This window comes from Camelus dromedarius, chromosome 23, assembly GCF_036321535.1.
Source record: "Camelus dromedarius isolate mCamDro1 chromosome 23, mCamDro1.pat, whole genome shotgun sequence".
Classification (NCBI taxonomy): domain Eukaryota; kingdom Metazoa; phylum Chordata; class Mammalia; order Artiodactyla; family Camelidae; genus Camelus; species Camelus dromedarius.
In genome coordinates, this window is record NC_087458.1 from 15172854 (window position 1) to 15185730 (window position 12877).

Sequence of the window (12877 nt, forward strand, 5' to 3'; positions counted from 1 at the left end):
CATGCTCTCCTTTCTTCTCAAGGCTGAGCCCTCTGATACTCACAAAGATCATCCATCTGATGAGCTAATTCACCATAAGGTGTTAAAGACACCTTCAGTGATGCGTTAACCTTCCCAGGGGCATGCAGATTAGAAAAGCAGGTGCTTTCACCTGCAAGGAGGGAATCAAAACCTCACAGCACTGGAGCAGTTTGCCGAGGAAGAAGTTTTGAGCACACACATTGTCCTAAAGAAAATGTCCAAAAGCTCCCAAGCTAAGTTGATTACTCTGTCCTTTGTGCCATCTGCCACCCACGAGTACCTTCAGCCCAGTACTTCTCTCTCGTGAAAGTTTATCACATAATACGGCAGAGTGCCAAGAGCCCAAATGCTGGCATCCTCATTTTCAGTTTTCCTAGCTGTGCAACCTTGGGCAACTTAATTAACTTCTCTGTGCCTCATTTTCCTTAACTATAAAATAAGGATAACATTATCTAACTCAAGGCTGTTGTGAGGGTTGAAGGACAATATATTTAACATGCACAAGCTTCACCCTGGCACATAAGCAAGAACTATGATGGCATTCTATAGTGTCACATTTTTCTCCTCTGCTACACTGTTTTCTTTGTTTTCATATCCTAGGGCTTAAAAAAAGCGATGCTCAAATAAGTGCACTTTGACAGCAAATGTATGAGTTATGGAGAATTTAAGTTTAAAAGAGGGGTAGGATTTACAACCAGAAAAATAATTTTCTAGAAAATGTCAAAAAAAAAAAAAAAAAAAAAAAGAACAGAAGGCGCCCCAGAGAAGGGAAGCCCAGTCTGCAAGCTGCCCTAGATGGAACCAGAAGCCATTTAACTTCCCTAAGTGGATGGGGTGTGAAGACCCAGCTTGAAGCCTCCAGGATTGTTTGTAAATAATTAAGGTTTGTTAAGAAGATAATAAACTGTCTCTTGAGCACTAACCAGAAAGCAATACCTCCAAGGAGGCTAATGAAATGCTTGATGGAACTGGCTACTTGAGGCGTACACAGCACATTATGGGAACCCTTGGGAAACTGGCAGTAATGCCTCCACTTAGGAAAATCCATTTGCTCAGAGAAAACACATGCTTAGTTAGAAAGGAGGTGCTGGAGTCCAGACAGGGTCCATCCTGCTCCAGGACTAGATACCGGCTCTGACCTTGAGAAAGTGTTGATCTCTAGGGAGAGGGGTTCACGTGTTCACCGGCACATTGATGTCCTGCCTCCCCAGGTAGGGATGACCCCTGTAGGCTCTCAGAGCGGCAGGGGGTTGGGGGGAGGAGGGGTGAATAGATGGGAAGGAGGGTTTGAACTCAATGGATGTTTGTTGGACTCTTTGTTCAACATGGATCTTTAGGAATCTAAATTTCAGTCAATTTATGAATCTCTCCTAAGGCCCTAGTTTAGTGCAAGGCGCTGGGAAAATGATCAGAGGCATGTTCATGCCCCACCTCCTCTGGGAACCCACCAGGACCATCGCAGCCCTTACTGGCTTTCCTGAACCGCTTCAGGGAGCTTGTAGCCCATGCACACGTGAGTCTCACATTGCGGAGTCTATGTGTGGGGGCCTCCTCCCCTCCCCAGATGCCATGTTCCTTCTGGCAAGGTCTGTGTCTCTTGTACCCATTGCTTGCCAGTTCCCACCCCAACGTATCTACACAGAGCTGGCTGCTAATAAGACCTTGTTGACTGAGTGGTTTGTGACACAGTCCCTGCCCAGGAAGTAGTTAGGAGTCATTGTCAGCCAACATCCTAATTAAATGCTAAGTGCAAATATTAAGAGAGTGAAGTGAGGGAGGAAGAGAGGAGAGAGGGGAGGGGCTGTGTTAGGTCCTGAAAGAAGGATTTTAATGGATAGGCTTATTAAGGAGGTGGGACTTCAAATAGCCCCCAAAGGATTCAATTCACTACGTTGAACTTGTGCATTTAAGGGAATAAATCAGGATGCAAAATTGTACGTGCAACAGTCTCCCACTTCCACATAGTCACAGAGAGAAAGCAAATTCTAGAAGAAAATGTATGAAAATACAGAATTAAGAACAGTTATCTTTGGATTCTAGGGTGATGGGGCAATTTGGGGTTTCTTCTTTGTGTATCTTTTTTTTCCCGAATGTTCTGCAACAGACATGTGGTACTCTTGTAACCATAAAGCCAGGGTACGGTTTTATAAGTCGCACAGGAAGAGAGGAAGTAGACAGGTGAAGGCAGCCTATTTTGTCAAGGAGCTCACCTAATACAGGGAGGTGGGAAAGCTGGAACCAGAGGGCCATGAAAGACCTTAAGAAGGTTTCTTTAGTCCCCTCTGAGCTAGAAGCTAGAGACTTCAGCAGGCTCGTGGGTTATGGGATGGAGCTCATAGAAAGGAAGAGGTTGTAAATAGAGGAGAAGCCAGATGGCGCAAGACCCCAGCCTGGGCGGGGAAAGGAGGAGTCAGGGCACGGGTAGAGGACTAGCCTTGCCCGCAGCAAGCATCGCCATGTGTGCAGACAGAGATAAGTCGGTGGGCAGGTGTGGGCAGTGAGCTCTGACTGGGGACCCTGCCCTCAGCGTTATATGCTTCTCTCCCAGTGAACTTTGTGACAGTCCCAAGTGGGAGTGTCTGTCTGTCACCATGTTCTGCCCAGGCCAGGTGTTTATGGCATCCCTGACTCACCAGGGCAGGAAACGAGGAAGCAGCCCAAAGGTCACTGGGTGGCAGGGGAGGGAGGTACCTCAGGAAGGAGGCGGGTTCCAAGTGTGACAGTTGGTGCCCCGAGCCGAGAGGGCTGCTCCAAGGACAGGGTGATATGGAAACAGAGACAAGCTCAGCGGGCAGGGAAGTCAAAGGGAGGAAACCCAAGTGCTGCCGACCTGCAGTGATTTATGGTACAACTAAACACTACCTCAAGTCAAATATGTCCTCCCCTGGCTGTCTCAGTCCTGAAAGTCTCCCTGTTGAATGGAGGCACTGAAACCCCTGCTAAAATGTAAGTGCTGTCTGGGAGGGAGGGAAGAAACAGAGAGTGACTCTCTTCCTTTAACCTGCAGGGCAAATTCATTTCCTTAATTAGTCCCTCTCATCCATCCATTCCTAAAAAGGGACTCAGGAGAGGTAACTTTGATAGAAGCAAATGAGGTTAATAAATTGAGGCTTGGAGAGAGGCAGGACCTCTGCCAGAAGGAAGGGAAGAAAGACGGGATAGGTGACGCGGAAAGCAAACCCTCGCTGCCTGGTTAAGTTCCAAAGGGCATGTGCTCATTCATTAACACCCAGCCAGCACATGTCTGCCGGACGCCCATGTTCCGGGCAGGACTGGCCTCAGGGGATAAACGGCAAGCAGAGACGGACACAGTTCCCGCTCTCAGGGTGTTCGATCCCCTGAGTGAGTCAAACAGTAATAAATAAATCATCAGAGAGGTAAGTGGAAAAGCACCATGGTAACAAGTGGTACCCATTCAGTAATGGGGTATCACAGAGGACTGGAGGATGAGGAGAGGCCGTCCTGAGGAAGGGCATCGAAGAATGAGCAGGATGGAACCGCAAGAAAATGGGGGAAGAGGTGAGTGGGAGAGAGAAGAGCACTGCGCAGAGGTCAGGGCGTTGGAGAAGGTGGGCCACGTTCCAGAAACTAAAACCAGCAGTGCACAGTGATGGAACCAAGTGGATGGCTTGGGGCGGGGGGGGGGGGGGTGATTCTCCCTTTAGCCTCCCACTGTGACTACAAATAAACACAGAGGCCAAGTACAAACAGAGTACTTGTTCCGTCAGAACAGTTTAAGATAATTCCCACTATCTGCCCTCTTTTAGCCAAACTGCCTCTCCTCACCCCTCAAGACTCTCCCACAAAGCAATTCTGGAATTACACCACCCCCAGTGTGGCCAGATAAGTAAGATGCACCGAAGTGTAAAGGGCCACAACGATTTTGAGTCTTTTTTTTTTTTTTTTTTTTTTTGCTGTCTACACCAGACGTTTATTTGAAACAGTTCTTTTGAATCAAACTGAGTAATTTGAGGGTTTTTTTCTTTCACTGAATGAGTGAGCACTCAAAGGAGAAAGAGGAAAAAAAAGATACTCGTCAGTTTGAAAATCACTGAGGTCTATCTTTCTATAATTAGATAGGGAGAAAAATGAAGAACCCACTGGTAACAGGAAGAAGCAAGAGTCCTCTAGGGTCTGGCATTTGATGACTCAGTTACTGCACATTTCCATGGTTTTTCCCTGGCAGAACACACAGCAGAGACTTGGGAACACTTGTGCCCGAAGCCAGGTTACACTTACGTTCCATAACTATGTTGCTTGCAGGGCTGTTATTACTATACTAGCTGGCTGAGCCCCAGACACGACAGGTGCTTGTCCTTTCCCACAAATCTTTATCCCAGTCTTCATTGCAAGGAGGGCACTGCCGTGTGCTCTCAGTCACAGCCTCCTGTCCAAGGTTCCGGGTTTGGTTGACAACATCCTGCTCAATACGACTTTTGTTGTCACGGTTTGAGTATGAGGACTGATTTCAGCCAAAGGAACCTGGTGGCGAGCATAAAGGGACAAGTAGCCAATTTGCTTGCGACATCAGGATGATTTGTAAGTTTCTTCCAACTTGGAAATGAAGGTGGTGAATCCAAGTCCAGGGTCCAAACACACTCTCTCCACAGCAGCCTTCCCCCCACCTCCGAGTCCCAGCAACGCTCACTTCCAGTCCCTGAGGATGGAGGGGAGGCTCCCAATTCCTGTGCTGGTTGGAGCATGAGGCTGGGGGACCCCCCCTGCCATGGGCATCATGGTCCTCATGCTCTTTGGGCCCCCTTCTCTAGCCTTTCCCACTCCTCAAGACACCCTTCCTTGGGCCCATCCTGTTTCAACCCATCCTTCTCTGGCCCTCAGGACCGTACTGGTTTTGCTGGAGTGTAATTTGCACTGCCTTCCCTGGTCTTTTTGGGTGCCTTCTTACAAGAGAGAATGAAGGCTTAGAAATGGGCACTGCGGGAGGCAGTGAGGCTGGATAGAGGTCACGCACTGGTTGGAAAGAAGTCTTTTTTTGTTTTCTTTTTTTGGGGGTGGGGTTTTCAAAATTATTTTATTTTGGTGGGTAAGATAATTCGGTTTATTTATTTGTTCATCTTTTAACCCAGGACCTCATGCATGCTAAGCATGTGCTCTACCCCTGAGCTATACTTTCCCTCAAAAAAGTCTTGTTTATGAAAATTGTCCACATAGAAAGTTAACTTAGATTTTTAGGAAAGAAAAGAGGAAAATTATATAGGAGATAAGCAGACAGCACAGCCCTCCCCTGCCCCCAAAACATCACCAAGGACAAGAACAATTGTTTTTGTTCAGCACATGTGTAGAATCTCACAATTTAAAAGTCGATAGAGAATGCTTGGTAAAATGGATGCCCTAGTCGGATGAAAGGGAGTTTTAGATTTGAGGAGAGAGCACAAAGAAATGAGTTGGAGAGGAAAAGAGGGCTGGAAAGTTATAACTTGTTAGTGGAAAACCAAACATGTATTGTGAACCCTTGGTCTGCAAACTGTGATAAGAAAGAAAGAAAGGAAGAAAGGAAGGAAGGAAAGAAAGAAAGAAGGAAAGAAGGAAGGAAGGAAGGAAGAAAAGGAAAGAAAAAAGAAAGAAAGAAAGAAAGAAAGAAAGAAAGAAAGAAAGAAAGAAAGAGAAAGAAAGAAAGAAAAACAATAGTTCTTTTCCCCAAGCTGCCTAGGAAAACAGGTTCCAAAGTGAGTAAAAAGTTGAACTGCGGTAAAATAGATGGCTGAGACCTCAAATTCAAACCAGGAAGAAGTCAGTGGGGCTCCAAGTTGCCTGGAAGGCTTATGGAGATAAAGGACTTGTGGTCTTTAACGGTTAGACAGAAAAAAAGGAAGGTGTTGACACTACGGGTAGGTCTGGTGATAACATTTTTCCAGACCAAGAAGTCAAAGTTGTGATTGACAAACATTTTCGTATTGTCCAGGGTGTATATAGGCGGCAGTCTAGGTGCTGAGATATTGGGATTTGGGGGAACAATTTGGTGGTTTATAGAGCCTAAATATGCGTTAGGAGAACCTGTCCTGACGATCTGAGCCTTTACCCTAATAGTAATGGGAAACCACTGAAGAGCTCTAAGTAGGCCCAGTGACATAATCATAATTTTATTTTAAAAGATCATCCTGGCTTCAGGGTGGACAGCAGATAGGAGAAGGGGCAAAACAGACTCACAAGGCCAACTGGAGCCGATGAGAGTAGTGTAGGAAAGGCAGCTTGCATCAGTGAGGTGGCGGAGGAAGTAGAAAAAAAATGAATAGACTGAAGCGATGTTGGAGAGCTAAAATCATCAGGGCATAGTGATGACTTGTATTTGCAGCTGAAGGAGAAGGAGGTGTTGAGGGTGACACGATGGTTTTAAAATATGTCACCAAAATACTCTGAAACTCCTCTCATCAAGAGGACTCACGTCCCCTCCCTTGAGTTTGGTTCTGTGACGGCTTGAGCAATAGAATGTGGTGGAAGTGCAGTAGAAGATGCCAGTCAGTATCTGGGCCCAGACCTTAGGATACTGGCGGCTTCCACTTTCCGTCTCCTTAGATGTTTGCTCTTAGAATCCAGCCACCACGCTGTGAGGAAGCCCAAGCTTCGCCGTGGAGACGTCCAGGAAGCGAGGAACCCACGTTAGCACCTACTTGCCAACCAATGAGCCAGCATCTCAGAATTGGGGCTTCCAACCCCAGTCAAGTCACCCCAGCTGATACTGCATGGAACAGGGACAAGCTGCCCCTGCCAAGTCCCATCCAACTTGCAGATTTGTGAGCAAAATAAATGATTATTATTGTCTTCAGTAATTACATTTTGGGTTAGTTTATTACATAGCAATGGAAAACTGTAACAGATGACTGCTAGGTTTCTGGCTTTCATTCCTGGATGGTTGGAGTGTCACTTACTGATGTAGAGATCACTGAAAAAGGCCCAGATTTGGGGACAAAGATCATGAGTTTCGTTTTCAGCTTGTGAGTTTAAAGCGATTCTGAGGTCATCTAAGTGGAAAAGTCACACGGGCTGTTGGATTTATGGATCTGCAGCTCAAAAGAGAGGTTGGGACTGAAGACAGAAATTTGTGAGTCAGCTGGGAATGGGTGTCAACTAAAGATGTGGATGTGGATGTAGAAGAGGGTCTGAGTGGCGGAAGCTCTGACATTTCACAGTGGGCTAAGGAGAATGAAGCTGCAAAGAAGACACGAAAGGGTCAGGCCAGGAATGTAGGAGGAGAACCAGGAAAGGGTGTATCATGGGAACTGACAGGATAGAGTTTTTCAGGGAGGAAGGAGGGTGGGATTAGCAAGGTCAGGCACTGCCAGGAGTACCAGGAAAGTGAGCCAGGCACACTTTCCGCCAGGCTCCTGCTGACCAACATCACAGTGAGCATCATGGCTGGGTGATCAGGAAGTCCAGGGACAGGACTCTGGAGGGCAGAGGCAAGATGAGATCACACCTGCACCCATGAACCAGTTCTTCCCTGGAGACTCGTTTCTCAAACTGTGGTCCCTGGACCAGCAGCATCATCACTTGAGAGCTTATTAGAAATGCAGCGTCTCAGGCCCTGCCCCGGACCTACTGAATCAGTCTGCATTTTAACAAGATCCCCCCATGTGACTTCTGTGTACACGAAAATGTGAGAAGCTAAAGACACCTGTTTAGAGGCTGAGTATTAACTCAGGGAAGCAGCCAGATGGTGTAAAACTGAGCTGCAAATCACATACAGAGCATCAGCCATGGACACAGAGAGGTCTGTCTGTTAAACCTCTTTTTTCCTCAAGTTCCAATATGCAACTCTAAACCTAGACTTTCACATCAGAATCACACTGGGTAACTTTCAGAATCAGAGAGATGCCCAGATCCTGCCCCTCAGGATTCTGATTCAGAGGGCCCCGGGGAGCCGGGACATCTGTATGTTTACTCCCAGGTGAGTCTGACGGGCAGCCAGGTTGCCAGCCACTGCGCTAATCCATCACTTATCCCCCTTTGCACATATACCCCTCTTCGGCTAACCGTCATTACCCTTTGGAACTGGAGCTGGGACTGGGGCATGTTAATCCTGATTTCATCTCTGACTGGCAGACAGTGTCATTCCCCAGGCACATGAGCCCTCCCGGTGCACACTGGCTTCTGACTTGTGCTCAGGCACCAGCAGGTAGTGCTCAGGCTCCAGGTGGGAGCCAGGCCCCGGGGACTGGCGTGGTAACAGGGCCTGCAGCCACGGAGCAGATAAAAGGCCAGGCTGTCCATCTTGCAGTGCACACCACCCTGGCTCTGGCCTGAATACCACCCGCTTGGGGTCAAGATTAACTGGGCACAAGGCCACCCTCTAATCTGATTTTTATCAGATGTGCACATCTGCAGCTGAGCCGGGTAAACCTCACAGCCTGGGCCAGGTCAGTGCGTGGACCTAGACATTCAAGTAACACTGGGCTCAGGTATGCCGCAGTCAGACAGGGAAGGTCCCAGGGAGCTTCCCAAGGCTGTGACCAACAGGAACATGGCACTTCAGAGTGGGCAAGTCTAGGAAAAATATCCTGCTGGGGACCATGGCTCTAACAAAGGCCCGATGGAAGGTCTGATTCTAAAATGGTGTGATCAACCTCAAAAAGACAGGAACTTGGAGACTAGGTTCCCATCAAAAACTCATCAGGGGTCAAGCATCCATGGACCTGTTTAAATTTGTTTCCAATGGAGGGGAAAAAATATATTTTCTCATACGGTATATTTGGGGATGATGGATTCCTTTATTTCCCTGTGAAAAGCAGTACTTTCCTAAGTTTTTCTAAATTTAAGCTTCAAGGTTTCCTCTGGTACTGGAAGGTGGAGCACCTTTTTGTTTGTGTTTTTTATGACATCTTCAAAGATTTTCATAACTCTGGGCAGAGCTTCTTAGGGACTTTCTCTTCCCCCTGGTGGGCTTCTCTTTATGTGGCTCTTTTCCTGCAGCTGTGCCTTCCATCACAGCAAGTCTCTCATGGAGTCTGGTGGCTGGAAGAATTCCCGAGTGGAAGAGCCTTGGTCTTGTACCCAAGTTGGAGCATTTTCTCTGGTAGCCTTTGAAAAAGGGTGATAATCTCTCAGCCGCAGTGACTCACTCTCTGCCAGATCAGACCATTCAGGCAACTGATGACCAAGGTCTAGTTACTTTCCTACAACTTACACTTGTGCATGTTAGTAGTAAAAACTGTAATAATAACTGACTTCTATTGACTGCTTATTATGTGCCAGGCACTGTTCCAGGCTCTTAACATTGACAGACTCATTTACTATCCCAAATAACCCTATGGGAGGAACAGTGTGCATTTTTACACATTATAGCTTACCCTCTCCATTTCACAGATTAGGACATTGAGATTTATCGAGATGAACTAAGTCAATTAAGGAAAAGGGGGCTGGCTGCCCTGCTCCAGTCCTGTGATGGTGTTGGAGGAGGGGATGGGAGCATCTGCCGGGGATGGAGAAGCGTTGTATCACTGACTTTGTTTAGAATTGTCAGGCTGACTTTTCATTGGTTTAAGTATTGTTTTTAGATTCTCTAATGCACCACCTTCTGTTTGCATCCCCTTCACATGACCTGATGTGTTTACCTCCTGCCTCCCCAGAGTCCAATCAGTCCTGGGACCTATTTTCATCAACTCAGTGTTACTCTACCCAGAACATCAGCAAAATCTAAGTTGTTACTGGACAAGTTCAGACAAAGAATGGAAGAAGGGTGAAGGGCAATACGTTCTCTGAAACCCAACTCAAGCTCCACCTCCTCCAGGAAGCCCTCCCTAATTTCCCTGTTCTTTCTCTGGGGTGCTCTCCTGAGCCATGGTGGGGAGGAGCACCCAGCTGCTTTGAGGTTTGACCTTGGAAGGCCTTCACTGCTCAAGTGCGTGTGGCAATGGCTATTTCACCCCCAAACATTTCCACTTGGCAAATATACACCCTGAGCTGGCCACCAAGCCCAGCTTTCCCGCCCCACTGCTGCAGCCCCGTCCACTTAGTGCAAAGTATGAAGGCAAAGGTAGTGAACCCGTGGTGCCAGGCTGGGCGAGCTGGGAGGGTGGAGGGAAGCGGGTTGGGGCAGAAGACACAGTTTATCTGTGTGTCTGAACACATACCCAAGAACTGGTTCCACTGGGTGAGTTCACATGAGGGTCACATGCCTTCTCGCAGGAAGAGGCAAATGTACCGCTCCAGGCAGTTCACAGTTAAGGCCACTTTTCATTCTAAGCTGGGTGCCCGTTTCGTTTTGAGGTTTTTTTCCCTAAGCCCAAATCCGTTCTTTTTTTCATGCAGTGGGTTTCAGGTTGCCCCCAGACTACAAATGCAGGGAGTGTACTGGGGGTTGGGGGAGAAGCAGGCGGGGCACAGGGGAGACTTCTAGGCTCTGGAGAACAGAATCAGAGGTCACTGGCCCAGCCCAGGGAGCATGGTCATTTCCTTTCAGCTTCCTCCCCTCTGGGCTTGAGGCACATCCTTCTGGCCTGGATCTGATGGCTGACACAGGTTCCCTCATGACTGCAGTCTTTCCAGACCCCTCACCCCTGTGGTGCCTGCACAGATTATGTGGCCCATAAGGAGCTGTTTGGATGAAGGAATGAACCAAGTAGACCCTCTAACTGATGACGAGGGCCCCTCTGCCCCAGTCAGATGGGCCTCCTGGTGGGGACCCCACCTAAGAGCCCCAGGGCCAAGTTTTGAGAGATGGGGAGGAGGGGGACCCTCGGCACCTGGGAGAACCACCCTGGCCTGGTAGGCCAGCTGGTCCTCGGCTTGCCTTGTAAGAGCTAAAAAGTGAGCTCTATATCAGAGCCTCCTTCATTCCACTTCCCCGACTTGGGGCTCCCAAGTTTCCCGGTCTAATTCTTTGTCACCTCCAGTAACTGAGCAGGACCCTATGGGCCCGTCCCAGGAGAGATCCCTCTCCCCATGTCCTCTGCCCGCCTCTTGTTTGTAGAAAATCTGTAGTCTCCCAGGCCTCCCCTGAGTCACAAAAGCCTGGCTCAAGACTCAATGCAAAAATAGCAGTTGGGCCAGGAGAACTGGTCAGAATTTAAACAGTAAATCAGCAATATGGCGGTCACAGAATGTTCAGTTCCTCCCTGAAGTACCTAGATAACAGTATCTGATGCACATTTCCTGAGTTGTTTTACAGATGCTAAAAGCCCCACCGAATGAAAGAAGTTAAGTACTTGATGATCACGAGCACATGGTCCCCAGATCTCCTGGAGCCTGAGGATCGATAATGTTGTGACACTGCCCTGCTACCTCAATACCAGCCAATCAGAGAACTGTGCACAAGCTGATCACACACCCTGCAACTCCCCTCCCTCACCTGGCCATTAAAAATGTTCCCCTGAAGCCCATTGGGCAGTTTGAGTCTTTTGAGCATGAGCCACCTGCTCTCCTGGCATGGCCCTTGCAGCAAACCTTTCTCTGCTCCAAACTCTGACATTCCGTTTGTTTGGCCTTACTGTGCGTTAGGCACACAAACTTGGATTCCACACCACTCCCCAGTCTTGCCAGATCCCTGAAGCCCAAAACAATTTCTAAGTTGCAAGCTGACACAGAGAAAGATAAACACTGTATGATATCACTTCTACGTGGAATCTAAAAAATACAACAAACTAGTGAATAAAACAGAAGAGAAGCAGACTCACAGATACAGAGAACAAACTAGTGGTTCCCACGGGGAAGTGGGAAGAGGGGAGGGGCAAGATAGGAGTTGGAGGGGAAAGGGGAGTTATAATAGGATTATATGAAATCGTGTGTCTGAAACTTCTGAAAATTACAAAGCAGTATAGAGTTGAAAGAACCTTCCATTCAATAAAGAAAATTTTTTTAAATTTTTCAATATGGCTGAATTTTAAAATAAATAAATTGCAAGCTGATGACCTTCTCAGCAAGGTCAAATACACTTAATTAAAGACACTCCTAAAATTCCCCAACCCCCACCTCTCAGCTTCCCTGCTCGTTCTACATCCTGCTTGGGGCCAGGACCCTAACACCAAGAGCCCCACCCTAACCCTTAGACATTCCACATGCCCTCACACAACGGCTTTGCTATTTACGACTTGATTTGGAGTCTGCCATAATATCAATGAATGTCTGGTTTTTATTTTGTGGGGTTTCCTCATCTTCTGAGTTTTCAATGACCAGAGTATAAGGAGAGCTGAAGAGCTTTGGCCTTTGGAAAGGGTCTGATACTGGGTAAGTTGCAGCAGCTCTCTGCCTCAGTTTCCCTATATGTGAGACAGACATGATCACTCTTACCTTTGGTTTTAAGGCAATACTTTAAAATGTCAGGTTCCACACATTCTGGCTTTTCTGGGACAACCCTGATTTCAAGTATTTTGTCCCTATTGTCAGATCTTATGTCTGATCCTATGATCTGATTTGGAATCAGAAAATACAACCTTGAGAGTATTATGAATTCCTTATTCCAGAAATGGGCTGGAATTTTCTTTACTAATAAGTGAATAAAAAACATTCTGATTCTGGGGGCTGGCCTGAAACCTGCTTTCTGAATGACAGAACGTGTCATTCTGCCTAACGGGAATACAGCTGTGTCACTGGAGGCCCTTCCTGGGGGGGCTCTGGCACACCCTCAGTGTTCAGTCCCTGTCTTGCCCACCCAGAGCACTGGACACAGGAGAGGCCTACTCACCTGCCCAGAGCATCCACAGCACAGACTGCATCTTCCTCTCCATGGTCTTGCTTCCTCTCTGCCCCTAGTCCAGCCTGGCACGGGTGGACCCCAGAATTTAACCAGCCTGAGCTGACTTGCTAAAGCTCCAACAGCCTCTGCCCAGCCCAGCCTTTGGTCCCTGTGGCTTCTCTCTTCCTGTCTACCTCTGCCCAGCCTGGCCCCCACACCCCACCCCTC

General features: G+C 47.8%; 1 protein-coding gene across 1 annotated transcript in view; it reads right to left on the minus strand.

Annotated features, from left to right (window-relative positions):
* The window catches only part of GPA33 (glycoprotein A33), a 33074-nt gene extending 20270 nt beyond the window's left edge, over positions 1-12804 (minus strand). The window contains exon 1 of the mRNA XM_031435852.2: positions 12659-12804. Coding sequence (XP_031291712.1) covers positions 12659-12701 — 43 coding nt within the window. The 5' untranslated portion in view covers positions 12702-12804. The remainder of the gene's footprint in view (positions 1-12658) is intronic.
* Between the last annotated feature and the right edge of the window lie 73 nt (positions 12805-12877).